Raw genomic sequence first — 17,193 nt, forward strand, 5'->3', positions numbered from 1 at the left:
CGTTCTCCCTGCCGCATCAAAAAAGAAAGAAAATCTAATTTCAACTTCATCTTCTGACAGAGTGTTCGACTAGAAACCACACTGTCATACTCCCTGTGTGAAAGTGGAGATTTGCAGATATCTGATTACTGGGGTACAGACTGCTTGCTGCAGTGACAGCTGTGCCGCCGTGATAGGTGGGCGACACAGCAATGTTAGCGTGTGATTGTATGCCAACGGGCAATATTGCCCAAAAGTTTAACTGCAGCCAACTTTTCCACACTGCCAACTGGTTGGTGGTTGTCGCGCTGGCCAAAAGATCTGAGTGGTTCAACTCTAACTGAAAAAAAGCAGATTTTCAACAACTTCGGACGACCAGTTGCTTGAGTTGTCGACACTTGAGTTGTCGACACTTGAGTTGCGAGGAATGGCGTTTTATATATATATATATATATTTCCATGGCTCAGCTGTGCACCTCCATCCTCTACCTCCTGTCTCATCTCCTGCAGCCAGCTGTGGGCTGTGGAGGGGTGGTGTGTGCGGGGCAGAGGAGGGCCGGCCTCCAGGGAGGCGTGGAGTGGCCACTCCACGACCAGCCTGGAAGGCACTCGGGCAGCCATGGTGCCTTTGTCTCCCAGTCCAATCTGGCCACCTCATCTCCCCCATCCATCCATCTCTCCCGGCGCTTCCTGCCTACCCGTGTGCCTGCTGCAGCCTCTCACGTTACAATGGAGCCAGGCCTCGATGGCTGTTGCTCAGAGAGCAGAGAGAGCCCCATCTGGACCACAGGAGAGACCGAAGAGAGGCGGGAGGTGGATAGGGAGGCAGACAGCGACAGACCAGATGTATTTTAGTCAAGGCCAGGGACTGATTGAATCAGAGCTTCTCTCTACCTTGATGCAGTAGTTTTCATTTTCACAAAAAGAAAAGACACATTCCGAACGGGTGAACACATGCTGAATCTGTGATTGTTTCAGAGAGCTTTTAATGAGCATAAAATGTGTCCAGTAACACATCTGACCTTAATTATTTAACAACAATTCTCTGGTTACAGCTTCTCAAATATGAGGATGTGCTACTTGTTTGTAATATGTGTATATGATAGTAAACTAAATATCTTTGGAGTATTGGATAAAACCAGGACTCTGAGGATGATACCTTGGCGTCTGGGAAATGATGGCTTTTTATACTATTCTATGACATTTTATAGACATAAATTACCTGACTATTAAAAAAACTGATTAGCTGATTAGATCATGAAGATGATCTTACTCGTGGCACCACACTGCATTGCAAGACCTTTAACACCATTGAAGTAGATTTTGCTGGTGGTGTTTTGGTTGCATGTTCACCCTGTGCAGATCGCAGTTCACCCCCCCCCCCCCCCCCCCCCCCCCCTTTTTCGCGTCTACTCCCAATGACACCACATCGCTGCAGTTTGGGGGTGTATAACAGCAGACCACGCCCCAAAGCTGCAACAAGAGTCCCTGCGCCACTCTTTGATGTGAACACTCCTCCACGCGTCAGGCACGTGGCAACCCGGTGGAGAAGAGTAGCGCGCCAGACTTTTCCTACGTTGGGACGGTGGAGAGGAAGCCTTTGAATTGCGGAACGCGGCTGTTGTTACTTGGAAGGACGCGGACTGTGAAACAAGCTGAATTCAATGTAGGCTACTTTGTGTAAAAGAAGGCGGTTTGTACAGGCAGGGTTGGGGGAATAAAAGGTTTGAATCAAGGGAGTAAGTTTGACTTGAATGAAAAACAACAAGGACTTAAAAGGCAGATTTTGCAACTCAGCTCACGATTAAAGTGTTTTTGTTGTTTCCCCTCAACGGTTAGTCGTAGTCTCTGACCTTTACTACGCGCATTATATTATTCGTTTGGGATCTTTACAGTTTACTACAAAGCATGTTTTAGGCGCACGGGGAATAAGTTTTATTTTAATATCCTCCACTGGTTAAGTCAGGATTTAAGGACAGGTCAGACAAAAAGTTTGTTTCTTTGCATGCCTGTCATAAACATAATTTTGGCATGAAGGAAAAACTGGTAAATCATTTCGAATCAGCGAATATTTACAGGAAGAATGAAGTGCAGCTGCAGGGCGGAGGATCAACAAGTTGACCGGAGCGCAGACAGTCCGACGCCGGGGCTGCAGGGCGCACTCCAGCCGATTGGCAGCTCCGCTTTGTTGTCTAAACCTTATCTCCTGAACCCAAGCTAATAGGTTGGTGACCGCTGGGAAGAGAAGGGGGATATGGAGGGCTTGTGTTTGTTCGCTGCAACTGAGGAATGCCTTTGAGACTTGGAGGGGGCAAAGGAAACTTTAGGGAAACGTCAGAAATGACTTGCGGCTCTTCGTGGGCTGCTGCATGGGAACAGTTTGGCTGTTTGGTCAAAAACTTTTTTTTTAGGTTCACGCCCCTGAAATTTTCAAGGCATATGGTGAATAAATGAATAAATTCACTTGGCCATGCATGAACTTTGACAGCTTTACGCAGGGTCGAGTTTAGCTGAGGTTGCTCATCATGAAACATCTGGAAACAGCTGTAGTTGAATCCACAATGTGTCTAGACTGAGTCAATAAATTGAGAAAATACGTACAGTCAGCTTCACAGTGCAAGATCAACATTCTTGGAGACAAACTTTCGCCATGGGCTATTTGACCTTTTTCTAAATTTTCAAACAAAAACTATCTTTTTCAAACTTATTTTTCCTGAGATAGGCCCATTAATGAAATATCTCTCAATCCATATCTTCCACATTCCACGATAAAGACTTTCTCAAACCCAAATTGACTGACTGGTTTGAAGACAAGTGGATTTTAATGGTTTAATTTCAGAAAACAAAAAGAAGATGCAACTAATTTGGCACCTCAGTGATAGTAATAAAAGTAAGGCATTGGCGGCTTTCATTTTGAAGAAGGTATAAAGATAATTTAGCAATACTGCAATGAATAAAGACTGAGTTAGAAGTAAAAGTCCTATAATTCATTAAATGAATGGATTATCATTACTGATGCATGAAGGTGTAAGTAGCATTTTATTGTTACAAATGTGATGTGAAGGCTATATTGTTGGGTATTTAAACAAGCTGATATATTTTATGAGATCATCATATTTTATGAGGAATCTGTGAAGTAACTATAATGGGGTAAAAGTAGCCTAATACTTTCCTCCTGGTATTAAGCAGCCTATAATGAGTCTACTCAAGTGAATTACAAGCATCACACATGTAGGCTACAGTAGAGTAAATGTGGCCGGCCACCACCGAAGAAGAAACCATATCCCGTCCCAAGACTTCCCCGGTTCGGCCCCCGGGGTTGATCAGCTGAGAACCTGCACTTCTGATTGACAACCCCCGAAACCCCGTCTCCGTGGAAACCGCCTCGGTGGCGCCGCGAGGGCTGGCTCGAGGGCTGCTGTGAATGGGGGTGACGTCACGGCGCCGGCGCCAGAGAGTCTGCTCCAAAGACGGAGCGAGAGGGGAGAGAAGGAGGAAAAAGAGAAAAACGGGGAGGAAGAGAGAGGTAAGGGGTGAGGCGGCGGCCGCTGGAGGTTCGCTCGGCTTTTGCACCGAGGTGCTCCTGCGCGACTTCATCACCCTTGCCCGTAGTCAGGCATCAGTCAAAGGCGCCGTGCGAAATGTACTCAGCTGTGGGAACGAAAGGAAGACGTGGAGAAAAATGGAAACATCCTATTGCGCCAGATGTGCACGCGGACTGCAGGAGTTTCCAGATTATATTTGAAATTCATAAGAAACGGGATCGCCAGACAGCTGAAGGAGAAGCTGTCGTGTGAACAGAGCCCCGCGCGTAAAACACTCACACAGATGGTGTTTTTGCTGGATTTTGAAAAATATTGCAAAACATGCGACGGAGGACGCAAAAATCATTTTATAGATTATTGCATAGGCCAACTGTTTTTTGACTTCACCTTCTCTGCTCACAATAATCCAGGGAGGAATAGCTCGCGTGAGCTTTTACCAACCTCTGCAGGCTGTGCACTCAAAACTGCGTCTCCTTTTGTCCATTAGGATTACTTTGGTTTTTAGGATTTCCTTGTTTGTGTCTTTCAGATGAATTGTTCTGCAAAAATAAATACATTAAAATAAACCCAAACCATCAAAATGACCAGTTTTCTCTCTCTTAATTCTCTCTGTAGCCCGAGTTTTAACAGTCCCCCCCCCCCCCTCTTTTGAAATGAATAGATTTTTCTTTTTGTTTATCAAGGAAATGCCATGCAAGATGCGAGCACATCACAGCAGTCCACAACTGCCCCCGGGGACAATTAGTTAGTGCGGCATCAAACAGCCCCCCCCCCCCCCCCCACCTCCAGCTGAAGAGTGAAGCGTGTAATTCCTACAAACAAATGGCTCATTCAGAAAACGTTAAAGTGTCAATAGTAGTTAATCCCCTCTTCACGTGCTCAGATATGAAAGCCACATTTTGTAGGCCGTGACTAAATGAACTTTGACACACAACATACTCAGGTGACAATCAACACAGAAGTGCACGAGACCATAACTGATGCATTTAGATGTGCTCAGCCACTTAAAAACCATGGAGGTTTAGGCTGCGTAAAACTACACACCTCCAACTGAAATTTAGAGTACAGACAAAACCTTAAATTATTTTATTTTTTTAAATTGTTATAAGGCTGAACTGTGAACAACAATGCAATATAGTAATTTAGTTATTTTTGATCGGTATAGTGTGCGCACCATCAACATTTTGACAGATCACATTTAAGTCACCTCACTGTTGTAAATCTAAAGCACTGCTGAAATAGTCAATATTATGGTGCGTCAAATGACTATATCCTTAATATTTGTTTGAGTTTTGCCGCACACGCTATATTCTTTAGAAGCTTTATTTTCTCATGCATAAATACCCCCCGAAATATTTGTCGCTGGTCTGACTAGTTTCCTGGTGGAAGCTGTTTCAGTTTGCCACTCAAACATTTCACCCTCAGTTTGTTATTCAGTCTCAGAAGCTTGCCTTCACACCAGGTCCGGGCTGAAGTGAATTAAGAATCATCACACGCGCCTGGTACCTGTCATCACTGGTCCACACCTCCAACCCTGCACATGGCAACTAAATGTAGAAGAACGAGTGTCTGTAAAACAAGTCATCCGACATAAACTCGTGCTCTGTCGTTCATGTATCAAAGCAATTTTTATTCTGAATCGGAATATCATTTTCCAAATATTCCTGCGTGATTTTCCATCATAAAACTGCAAGATTTATATCATGCAGGCACAGGTATTGGCGCGTGCTCGCACCTTGTCCATAGTCAATTGACAACCATGCGAATCATTAATTTTCTTGATCAGAAACAGGTAAGGGCTTAATTTTCCAAATTGCCCACCGGAGCTGCTGAAGCGCCCTCTGGGTTCCGCCTCCAAAATGCGTTGCCACTGGTAACCCGGCGGTGAAGGGGAGGGACTTAAGAGCGAAGAGCCAATAGTAGAGCTAAACGGTGTTGAGTGACACAACCTCCTCGACCAATCAGAGCGTTTGACCCGCCTGCGTCGCATGCCCTGCCTGCTGCCTATATAAACCACATTGACAGCTTGGCTCGCCAGTCTGATCGCCGATCGTCTGGCAAAAAACAGGACCTTTAAAGAAGCAAGCTATCGACACACGCGACCCTCTCTCGCCTAACTTAATACTGACAAAATGAAAGCAATAAGCCCCGTGCGGTCCTTCCGGAAAAACAACGCGAATATATCAGAGCACTCCTTGGGAATCTCTCGGAGCAAGACCCCGGTGGATGACCCGCTCAGCCTGCTGTACAACATGAACGACTGCTACTCCAAGCTGAAGGAGCTGGTGCCCAGCATCCCCCAGAACAAGAACGTCAGCAAGATGGAAATCCTGCAGCATGTCATCGACTACATCCTGGACCTGCAGATTGCGCTGGACTCCAGTGTCGCACTAACCAGCCTGCATCACCCTGCGCGGCCGGGGCAGGCTCCATCCAGGACCCCTCTGACCACCCTCAACACAGATATCAGCATCCTGTCATTACAGGTAAATTACACCGTAACTAATCAAGGAATCCTAATTGGCGAAGGATAGGCTGGCGTGTTGTGGAAGATATATAGCCTAGTGGATTTTTATTTGTGCGCATAACCAGTGCGCCTTTGTAGCCTATGCGTAACTCGCACAAAATGGCTTGTTGAAAAAGAAAATGGCATGTTTTTTTTTTTTTTTTTTTCTCCTTTTGTACAGAATGAGATGAGGAAGATATTTCGACCTACATAGTAGTGTGCACCGCCAGACACTTTCGATCGGATGCCGCGTAAAGAATTAACATTTGGTCTGTTTGTTTGTTTGTTTTCAGTCCCCGGAGTTGCCATCAGAGCTGATGACAGATGACAGCCGGACTCTGCATCGTTAAAGCGGTAAGTAGGCTGTCCTCGTGTCTGCTGCTGCATTCTGTCCAGGGCTCTTAAGGCTCCGCTACAGCCTGTCTCCCAGTCTGCTGGAGCAGAATGGGCTAGAATTACCATTTACCAATCCATTTGTTCCCTGCTAATGTGGTTGACGTCTCACGTTGCTGTAATGGTCCCAATATGTTTTGCATGAGAATGCGCTGCATCACTGGGGCGTCAGTTATGACAAGGGGCGGACAGTTGGCTTGACTTAAATCCAAATTTTAACATTTTCATATTTATGTGTATATATATATTCTTTAAATATATTGTATCTCGTATCTTACACAAAAAGATCAAACCATGGGGCTCCCATTTTAGGACTGTAAACTCTCAGTAAGGTGAGCCCGATTAATGGAATAATTCTGTGACTCATCTGCTGAGTCTTAAGACATTTTGCATTGGAGTTTGTTGGAATGAAATGGAAGACATTCGCTCCAGGCTGCTTGTGTTACTGTATATAAGTAGCAGTCGTCGGGGTTGTATTATACCCTCTTGTGTCTATAATGAAGAGCATCTGCAACAGGAAAATAATGGCTGTTTGGATTACTGCTACTACGATGTCTGCACATAATTGGTACAAGAAGTGGGTAGGCGCCAGCTGAGCGGCAATTACGCTGATTCTTCCCCAGATTGTAGGCTGAAGTTGTGCGAAAAGTGTGTATGTGTGTGTGCGTCCCCCCCCTTCTCGCTCCCTCTCTCTGTGTACATCTGGAGCGCAGGGTTTGCTTAGTATTGGGAGTGTTTGGTTAAATGTTAAAAACTGCGGCTTCCTCCCTGGCGCCAGTCTGTCCGGATCTCTGCCCTGTTTGCATTTTCTAAACACGCCTCTCTTTCTCAATCTTTTGCAGGTGTTTGGTCAAGACACAAAAACACACACAGGACCTGGGGAGCAGGACTTTCCGCCGCCCCCCACCACACCCCCCTCCAACCTCTGTCCTCCAGGCCTGGACTTTTTTTCTTTTTCTGCTGACGCTGAAATCAAGAGACTTTTGCTTATTATGGGACAATCTAATGTGATGTGTTTTCTGTATGGACACTTCATTATTATTTAACTTAAGACTTTTTTTTTTTTTTTTTTTTAAATTTGTGGTTCCTTTCTGGAAATGGAAGGCGCGCTATGTTCCCGAGAGTGGGAGGAAAAACGAGATTATTGTCACAAGGATTATTCCCCCGCTCAGCCCTGTCCTTCTCCTTGTTGAAGTCTTCGCTTTTTTTGCGGAGGTGCGAACTTGAATAGAAAAGACAACTTGGTTAGTTACTGTAAAAAGTTTTGTCTTGTCTTGTCAGAATTGTTGGCACATGAAGGACTGGACGTTGTTCAAAAAAGTAAAAATGAAAGAATGAAACCTTGTGGACTCCTCTCCGGAGTTTATCTTGTATAGTTGCAGGAATTTGAAACTTCTGCAAAAGTGTAATGTTGTACTTAATTATGCTGAAACTTTTTATAAAAGTAATGTAAATTGTACCTTTTTTATACAAAATAAATCAAAAACGCAACTTGAACATCTTTCATTTGGGGGGGGAGAGAGAGTGGGAATTCGTGTTGGTATCGGTGGTTCAGAAGACATCAAACCAGTGCGTAAAATCTGTTTCCCAGCTGACTTTCTATAGAACTATAAGGACATGGCCGCGCTGTATGTACAGTTAACATCTGACGCACTTCAAAAACCGATCCCACAACAAAGTGTCCTTCTCAGACCTGCAGTATGTGACCTATAATAGTCTAAAACACAGCGTCAACACTTCCCCGAGGCAAACGCAACCTGGAGCCACACAGTTGCATAAAAAGCTTATTTAAGGCGCACTGACTGCACTTTTACTTTCTCACATGCTATGTAAAGTAAATGGGATTAAATGATTCAGCGTGACAGGCTGAGCCATTAAAGCACCGGGCTTTAGGCTGTCTTAAAACAAAACTGGAAAATTATGGAAATTTAACTTGGGGTGAAACTGGGCCGTTGATGCGTTACGGATTCCAAAAGTAATGCTTAACCAATCAGAGAGGGAGTTTAAACATTGATTTGGATTGGCCTGTGTTTCATTCCGTTATTTAAGTTTGCATAATATACCTCTGGGATTTAAAAATAGCGCTAGTGTCCAACGTTTGACTTTATTATCCAGACGAAACCAACGTGATGGCTAACGTTGCTGCTGGTTTCGGTGCCAAATGACCAGGTAGTCTACTATGAACACAGTCAACCACGCGATGGTGGGATGTACTGCTTTGATAAATCGGCTTCTGACAAATATTCAATGGGGTGACCAATTAAAAGCTCTTCAATGTCCCGAGGTGGTACTGGGCAGTGCGCACTGTAGACTGACTGTGGCAAGAAAGGCTTAATACAGCCCTGTAGTGAAAGCCCGACTGTCAATCATCTCCTTCCTGAAATCCAGCAGGGCTTCTCACATGTTTTCACACCACAGAGCCGCCAAGCTATTTGATGATTGTACCCCAGGGATGACTTTATGGGATCTCTCTTGATTACGTGTAAGCTTTAGGAAAACTCAACTCTTTACATGATAAAACGCTTTGAATCCAATTATCATTCAATATATAACTTACGTTTACCTAAAAAAAAAAAACCCTCAGGGAACTCATGCAGGTCCACGTTGAGTCACTGAGCTGTATTAGTTACTACCCCTCGGTAGTTTTGAAGACTGACGGGCAGCGTGTCCGTGACACCAGCCTGCAGCACGTTTGTATGGACAGTGCGCCATCTATCGGCGAGTAGAAGCGCAGCCAGTGACGCCCTCCTGCATGTCACTGTTCGTCTGAACTGCAGTAGTTAAAATATTAAATTGGTGTAGAGAAGACTTAGTTTAAATATTCTGGTATATTCACAAGCCTAATCCAAGTCCACTGAGGCTTCTCTCGACAAACAGCTGGTTTTCCTGCATAAAGAACGGAGAAGAGAAAACATGACTCATTTCAAGGGTCCACATAGCAAAACGTTTATTGAAGTGAACGCCTTTTCACAAGGAACTATGGAAAGGACGTCGCCACTTCGGAGACTAGTGCATGCACTTCTTCTATCACAGACACTGCACCACTGTCTACACGGCCATCTATTCGAGATATTCTAACCACCTAACACAGCACCGCACGAAACACGTCGGAGACAAAAGTCCCCCCATAACACAGAGCTTTTTTTAAGTCGTGACTACATTTCCTGAAAAACACCTTTTTTTTGTAACGTATAACGTCCACAACATGTAACATTTCCTCACTAGACTAGATTATTTCCACAACAGCACCATATTCACGCAAGAAACCACACCTAAAACATCCAAACGCATGGGACAGTTAAAGCAATCCCAATTTGACCTGACAGAAGTATTTTTGGTATCATTAACTTTGTAGTCAATTGTAGTTAATAATGTGTCTTAAAATTTGTAATTTTCTAAATAAAGGTGATTAAAGTAAAGCTTCAGATTGCACTAGATTACATATTTCCTTTCTAACAGTAGAACACATATCTACTCTAATTCTTTGGAACACGTCACAACACTAACAGTGTAACAACATCAAGAACAACAGTCTATGTGGCCCTTCTCAGACTGACGAGCAGCTCCTCAGAGGACGCTCTCCGTCTCGTCTCCCAGGCTGATGGTGCGCAGGTTCTGGTTGTGGATGGCTGCGGTTGTGGTGTTGGCAGTGCTTCTGCTGCTGCCGGGGGTGATGATGACAGCTGGCGAGAGGTTGAGGCTGGAGGAGGAGGAGGTGGTGGAATCCGTGCCTGTGATGTTAACCGGCTGCTGATGGCTGTTGTTGGTGTTGTTGGTGTCGTCAGGGTTGTTTGCGTTGTTATTAAGAGTGCTGATGCTGGTGGTGCAGTTGAGGTTGCTGACCCCGCTAGACGGCCACCCCTCATCTGGGCTGCTGGCCATCAGGCTGGCCTCGGACGGCGCCTCGGAGCAGATGGACATGCGGGCCACCGCCGCGTCCTGCAGGCCGCTCAGGCTGCTGGGGAGGAGGCCCCTCTTCTTCACCAGACCCTCCAGCTCCAGTTCAATCAGGCTGGGCTTCAGTGCTCCTCTCTCTCCGTCAGCATCTTCTTCAGCCTCCTCTAGAGAGCGGTCTGAGGAGCTGTCACTGGAGCGCATCCCTGAGTCAGACGAGTCCTTCTTATCCAGGAGGATTTCGGTGAGGAAGCCAGGCTTGGTCAGGAGCCCAATGGGCTGGGAGCCGCTGTGGAAGGACAGAGCACCAGCTCTACCCTCTTTGTGGAGGAGAGGTGTGGTGTTGTCGGCCTCTTCTGGGCCGGAGTCTTCATCGCTGGGCAGCTTGTGGTACAATGACCCACCTACCTTCTTCCTGGAGCCCGGAATCCTGGACAATGTACTGCGGTCCAGCTTCTCATCCTCTTCACTGATGGGGTCTAGAGGCTGGGCATCGGTCCCTGAGGGGAAGTCTGTGGCATCACTAGTCTTGGAGCCTCTCTTGGTGAAGGATTTGCGGCTGTCTTGGTCAGCTCCTTCCTTGGCCTGAGGAGAGGGAAGAGGATTCAATGACAAGAACATGAATATGTATAAGATCTTGTGCTATTGGCCAAGAGGCCTCTGAAGAGGGGATTCTGGTCTCTCCCTTATGTGCCAAGAGAAACAAAGACCACGAGCAAAAAATTAAGAAATGCAAGAAGCAGAGATCTCTCCTCTTCCCACCTCAGAATAAGACATTTGCTGTTGCACAGGCCAGAGGAATACAACATTTAAACACAACATACAGGCTCAGAAACTATGTCGACACTAGTTACTGACAATAGTCACCACACTGTAATCAGACCGTGGGAGCTTCTACTCAATTTATGCCGTCGGTGATGCAGTGGCAAGAACTCAACAGTGTACTTGTGACTGTCCACCCACCCCTTTGTCCTCTGAGCTGGCAGCCTGGAGGAATTGTCCAGGGTGGGGCTGCACGGGCCTCTCTCCCCCAACGCCGGACATCTCCACCTGCGCCATCTGAGCGATGTACTCCCTGTAGGCATCGTGGTACTCAGACTGCTGCTTGTCCGTCAGCTTGCAGATGTCATTTGAGGATTCCTGAGAGTTGAGGCTGGACATGCTCGAGGTGCGGAGATTTGCCACCTGACAAGACGAGAAAAAAAGTTGGGACTGGTGCGCAAACATCCACGTGAGTTTGTTGAGGAATACATATTCACGTTAAAAGTAACTGAAGAGTGAGACTGCTGTATGGTTGTGGGCTCATAACCCGAATCTACACCTGAATATCATAAATAGAGAAATGCGGCACGTAAAAGATTCTATAATTACATTAGTAACCAATGAAATATTCAGAACATGAGAATGAGATAGAGTGAAAACGTTATTGGCAAAGGTCGCACACGGAGTGGCAATGAAAGCTGTGGAGTGTTTTCAGTTTTTGGGTGACGTGAATTTGAAAAAGATCACAAAGTGAGATCATAAAATAGCAGCAGAGACAGCTGTCTATGTGTGAGAGGGAATAGGGAAGGTGAAAAATAAAAAAACAGGGGGCCCCTTGACACCTTTTGGTGCGCTGCAGTGTGTGTGTATTTTGAATTCAGCCATGTTCAAAAGCTGAGCTCTTTTCTCACTCACAACCACATTAATGTGAAACCAGTGAGGTCACCAACACACTGGCTTGATGCCGCGGACTTGTGGCCATGTGACAGTTTGGAGTGTGTCCCCGTTTGTGTTGCACGCTCACACGTATGCTTACCCCAGCAATGTTAAGGCCCTTTATGTCTTTGCATGTTTGTAAGGGCTGGTATAGTGTGTGTGCACACACACACACGCAGACGCACGGTTCACGTCCGTCTGATCCGATCTGCTGTTGGGTTACATTTACACTTAGCTCCTGACAGGAGGACTGACCGGCCAGTGCGAGTTGTTGCTGTGTCTCGGAGGTTCCTCCAGCCCCGCTCCGCTGAGCTCCTCAAAGCTCAGATTCAGGCTGAAGGCTGCCGCTTCATGCTGGGCCCCCCCCGAGCGTCTGCTGGGCTCCCTGTGGTGCGAGCTGCTGTCCTGCTCGCTAGCAGCTCGGGACTCGTCTTGAAGCGGAGCCTGGGTTTCAGTGTGACGTAGTTCCATCACCTGGGGAAAGAGATTGCAACATACCGTTTCAGATCGACGCGTCGTTTGACTTTTGTTACAGGACACGTAAGTCAACATGTGACATACTAAACATGCTTGGTGCTTGTGAGAGTGAGTTGTTGCCCATGTAGCGATATTGAGATGTCCCCCTCCTCTCCCGACAAAAACCTCCCTTCATCCAGATATCAGTCAGCCATCTTAAACCAGATGTCTGTGCTGGCAGCGACCTGGCAACACAACACTGGATAGTGTACGGAGCTGTAAGGCCACAGCACTTTCCAGCTGCTCCTACACGAGCTCCGCATTGGATCTCCGGAAAAACACGACCAATCCAGGGCTCTGGTTTGGTATTAGGAGCACAGACGGACATCTGATGAAGTGAACCCGGCTACATGTGTAAGTGATTTCAGCCCCCGGCTCAGCCGACTGGACTCCTGGCTGACTGAATAGCGCCCTTCTCGTAATGCGGATTATGAAATCTCCATCCCAATATCTTAGCGCAGCACAAGATGTCGTATTATGAGATGTTGTCTCGCTTCTTTTTGGACTAAACAAGAGCCAACATGTATCAACGGGAGCGGCCCTGGCAGGGCTGCGCGTCTGCAAAGTATCAGAGTGAGGAGAATGTATGCAATTGTAAATCTATTTCAGGCCTTTACTCTAGAGGAATGAAAGCGGAGTTAAGTTATTGTTGTTGATGGACTGGTGCTTTCTATATCACTTATGTCTTACTGATACACTTGATATGAAACAACAAACACCCAATATATATATGTATTAAATAGATGCCAATAGCAAGAATATTAAACCAGGCTCTGAGGCAAGTAAAGACGCCACACAAGAGGAATGTAGTCTCACCGTTCCCCTGAAGAGCTGCCAGTCGCCGAAGTTCATCTCCATCTCTTTCTTCAGCTCATCCAGGTTGCACTGAAACAGCACTCTGCCATTTATATTAGCCTGCAATGGACAGGGAAGGGACAGACTGGTTTGTCCACAGAAGTTGCACCATAAGGAGGCATCGCAGAAGGAGCTGCACGTCGCCAAAAAAAAAAAAGCCACACAACCAGAAAACACGCAGTAATTATCTGAGAAAGTATCAGAACACAGATCCGATTTTGTATGTTATTGACAGGCGCACCTTCTTGATGATGGATGTGTACTGAGGCAGCATGCTGGGGTCGATTCCATCTAGCTGTCTGAGGCGCTCACACACTGCATCTGTGTTCAGAGAGCTAAGCAGGGCCTCAGGAGAGACCTACACACACACACACACACACAAAATCAGAATATAAAGAACTTATTCAGAGTGTTTTTGTGAGTTAAGGTTACCAGGGCAAACTCAAACACTCTGTTAGACCAACTCATCACTCCGAACACATTGATAAGGGCAAAACGAGCAACAATTCCTGGCAAACAGACGTGCAGGCCCGTTACTGTGAGGCACACAGATCCCACACAGTAATTCTCTCTATCAGTCACACAGTGTAAGTGTAAAAGTAAACAAAGCTGCCAACCTATCCAAATACACGGTTACCTGCTCTTGTTCTTTTTCTCGGAGTATATAGAAGCACATAAAGAGTGTGCGCAACACTTAAGGGATGGAGTCTGTAAGTCTGTGGGTTGCTGCCGAGCCGAGCCGCGCTGAAGTCGGCTGCCGCCAAGCAGCTCCGGGGCTTTATGTGACTAATACCGGTGGCCTGTTGATGTTGTCGAAGGCCTCACAGAGAGCCAACATGCCACCCGCTGGCACGAAAACTAAACAAACCTCATTCACCCCCCCGCCCTCCCCTCCCTTTCTTCGCTCACCCCTCTCCCTCTGGTTCTGCTTGTCTTGAACCCTCACTCTTGTTCCTTCCTTCCCTCCCTTCCTTCCTTCCTCTCACATTCCTTCCCTCTCAGCCTCCTCCTCTCTTTCCCATCACTCTGTTTCTCCCCCCCCCCCCCCCATCTCTTCCCTCTCACTCTCTCGGCTATTAACACCATTAGGACATGGCTTCAGACTAAGCCCCCTGGCTTTGTTTCTGGTTTCGAGGGAGAGAGGAGCAGAGCTTAGTCGGACAAAAAAAAAAAACAAGCAGCTCACCCCATACAGTACACAATAGTAGGTGCCAACTTTCTGTATTGGTGGGCAAGAGGATGAGTTTCGCTACTGTTCATGTCCACACAGTAGAGGATTTACTCTCGAATGACACTACGTTAGTGAATCTACTGAACTACCACAGGACGTGAAGTTGTGTTTTGCATTTACTAAGGGATGAGTCTATAGTATCTCTTTCTACAGCATGCTTGGTAGTGCCGAACCAGTGTTAGAAATGAGGTGGAGATACACGGATGACGGAGAAAAGGGTTGGATGAGGAGATGAAAAGTAGCCATGAAACCGGAAGTGTACCTGCTTTAATTTGTAAGGCAGCGACTTTAAATGCTTGATAAGGAGACACAAAGAAGCAGACGGACAAATAGTCAGACAGAAATATGCACAGACATTTATAGCATTATGAAGCCGGGACTGTACCTGTGAAAAAGGGAGAGCGGAGGGGTGCAGAGGCAGACATTTAGAATAGACAGACGAGCACACATGTTGAACTCATCATCAGGGGGCAGGAGAGACAGAAACAACAGAGCAGAGATCTATCTGTTTCGCAGCGGGAGAGGAGACGGCTCCTTTACAGTAGCAGCATGTCAGACTGGAAAAGATGAGGCTATTGGAAGTATAACTATTACACAAGCAGATTTTGTTTTTCGCCGGAGTCAGCGGGCTTTGCAGTCATAATCTTTGCAGACAGAAAGGATTGCGGACGAGACAGAGAGAAAAAGACTCCAGGAAGAAAATGAGAAATCTCTCACTCTGCGCAGAAAAAAAGCAGAAGTTTCAATTCAGGGAAGGCCTCGAATAAAGACTCCTCGATTCAGACTGCAAGCGCGTGTTCTAAGAACGTGAGCGAAAGTGTATATATGTCTGCGGGTGTGTCTGCGTGTCTTGGTGTGAACCCTCCCAGTGTGTGTGTGTGATAAGACTGTAATTACAGCTGGGCTGAGCTCAGGGCTGGGCAGAAGGATGGGGAAGAGGAAACAGAGCTCTGTGAGGGAGGAAGCGTCTTGGTAAGGAGATAAGCTCTACCAGCACTGGGCTCATTGTCAGTGTGCGTGTGTGTGTGTGTGTGTGTGTGTGTGTGTGTGTGTGTTGCCAGCCCCAAACAGTTGCTCTGATGATAATCCCGGCAGCCCGAGGAATACATACTCACACTTATATCAGCTAAGCAATTACACTGGGCTGAATCCAAAGACACGCATAAAAGTGCGAGTGTGCGCGCACGTCCACATTCACAGATTTGCAGAAATACAGGCACATGTGAACACTACACAAAGAGATCAAGTGTGAACCAAAAAAAAGGGATAAGATGGACTAATATACATGGGATGAAAATGAGGAAATTTATATGAAGGAGGAAAGGAAACAAAAGCATAAGGGAAGATATGAGGAACAAAAAATGGTGTCACATTTAAGACAGGGATGAAGGTTTAAAGAGAAAGATTGAAGCTAGAAATGTAAAAGACACAAGAATACAGACGGAGAATGGAAGGGGACTTTACATAGTAATCTATATTTAAATCTTTCAAACAGCTCCTTTAAATGCTTGCTGGCAGCGCCCTGATAAGTGGCTTTGTGGAGCAGAAATCTCCTGAGTGGTGTTATCATCAAATTGTTCTAATAGTGGCTGCTCGCTCTTAAAATGTCTGAGATTCAGCTCTTGCAACTCCATGCTTTCCTCAAGTGGGTTACCAACACTTTTAAGTCCATTTATGAGAGAATGTGAACGGCTACAGTGCCGACATCAGAGTCAACTTCATCCAGCATATATATATATATATTTACATGTGCAGAAGCTTGAGACAGAATCTCTGATCTCTGGATGGTAAGCGGGCGGTCATCGTTGCACCCGATGCAGTATTCAATGTAAGCATGCTGCAGCGAGTCCGACGGTCTATATTTGTTCTCTCGGCTTTTCTAAACCACAGCAACAGAATAAGTAGTCCGTGTAACACAGACGTGCGTGTTATGCATTCAACACAAGAAATGACAAATGTCATTATCTGCAAACATGCATGATAATGAAGGACGGGTTGCATATTTGCATATCCGCAGAGCTCCACAACCGTTAACTACAGGTTACCATGGTAGGTTCAGAGGGACAGGAGGGGAGGCCTTCTCTGGCATCCTCTGCAATAACATCCTGACATGGACACAGAATGGAGACAAGGATTGTGTACAGAGAACAGCTAGAGGAGGTCGAGTTCATTGCCACTTAATTTATAGAAGAGGCTTTCACTGCTTTACTGCAGGTTCACAAACTGAACGGGGCGCGAAAGAGGCGTACGCCACCACCCGCTCAGAAGCTGTGATCTATAAAGACAAACTTGAGAGGGGGATTTATGAAAGGAAACCGCGCACTGACAGGTAAACGTACATTTCCTCATTTGTACATACCCTAACACTTAGTATGGATCCTTTGAGCTGCTTTATAAATGAGACCCTTGGACAGTGGTTTGGCCCAGTGGCAAGGAAAACAGGCTGATATTGAAATCATCCGGAGGTAAAATGTGAAGGTAAAACAAATGACATCACACTGAGGAAAGGGAGACGAGGAAAGAGGTACTTGAGAGGAGAGCAAGTGTAAAAGTGGAGAGGTCAGAAAGTCATGCTG

General features: G+C 46.1%; 2 protein-coding genes across 5 annotated transcripts in view; one reads left to right on the top strand and one right to left on the bottom strand.

Moving 5' to 3' along the window:
* Positions 1–5,574: 5,574 nt before the first annotated feature.
* id2a (inhibitor of DNA binding 2a) lies at positions 5,575–7,914 on the top strand. The gene is made up of 3 exons (XM_076108704.1): positions 5,575–6,010; positions 6,324–6,384; positions 7,266–7,914. Exons 1-2 carry the CDS (start codon positions 5,657–5,659, stop codon positions 6,378–6,380), a joined length of 411 nt encoding a protein of 136 aa, XP_075964819.1. The 5' UTR covers positions 5,575–5,656; the 3' UTR covers positions 6,381–6,384; positions 7,266–7,914.
* A 1,430-nt stretch (positions 7,915–9,344) lies between these two features.
* Positions 9,345–17,193, bottom strand: part of kidins220a (kinase D-interacting substrate 220a) — a 41,942-nt gene continuing 34,093 nt past the window's right edge. For 2 of the 4 annotated variants that reach the window (XM_076108700.1, XM_076108701.1), the window contains 5 exons: positions 13,628–13,744; positions 13,348–13,446; positions 12,271–12,489; positions 11,281–11,502; positions 9,345–10,902 (listed from right to left, as the gene is read on the bottom strand). In XM_076108700.1, the coding sequence (XP_075964815.1) occupies positions 9,991–10,902; positions 11,281–11,502; positions 12,271–12,489; positions 13,348–13,446; positions 13,628–13,744 (1,569 nt within the window). In that variant the 3' untranslated portion in view covers positions 9,345–9,990. Of the gene's footprint in view, positions 10,903–11,280; positions 11,503–12,270; positions 12,490–13,347; positions 13,520–13,627; positions 13,745–16,662; positions 16,723–17,193 lie in introns of those variants that run through there. The other 2 variants (XM_076108703.1, XM_076108702.1) reach the window with 2 other exon arrangements.

The sequence above is a fragment of the Anarhichas minor genome, unplaced genomic scaffold, assembly GCF_050575085.1.
Source record: "Anarhichas minor isolate MPS153535 unplaced genomic scaffold, ASM5057508v1 ptg000040l, whole genome shotgun sequence".
Taxonomy (NCBI): domain Eukaryota; kingdom Metazoa; phylum Chordata; class Actinopteri; order Perciformes; family Anarhichadidae; genus Anarhichas; species Anarhichas minor.

What these genes read in the sequence shown, in the direction of transcription:
- id2a (XM_076108704.1), top strand. Translation starts at nt 5,657, where the DNA reads ATGAAAGCAATAAGCCCCGTGCGGTCCTTCCGGAAAAACAACGCGAAT. An exon ending in TCAGCATCCTGTCATTACAG is followed by an intron (nt 6,011 to 6,323) that starts GTAAATTACACC and finishes GTTTGTTTTCAG; the next exon opens with TCCCCGGAGTTGCCATCAGA.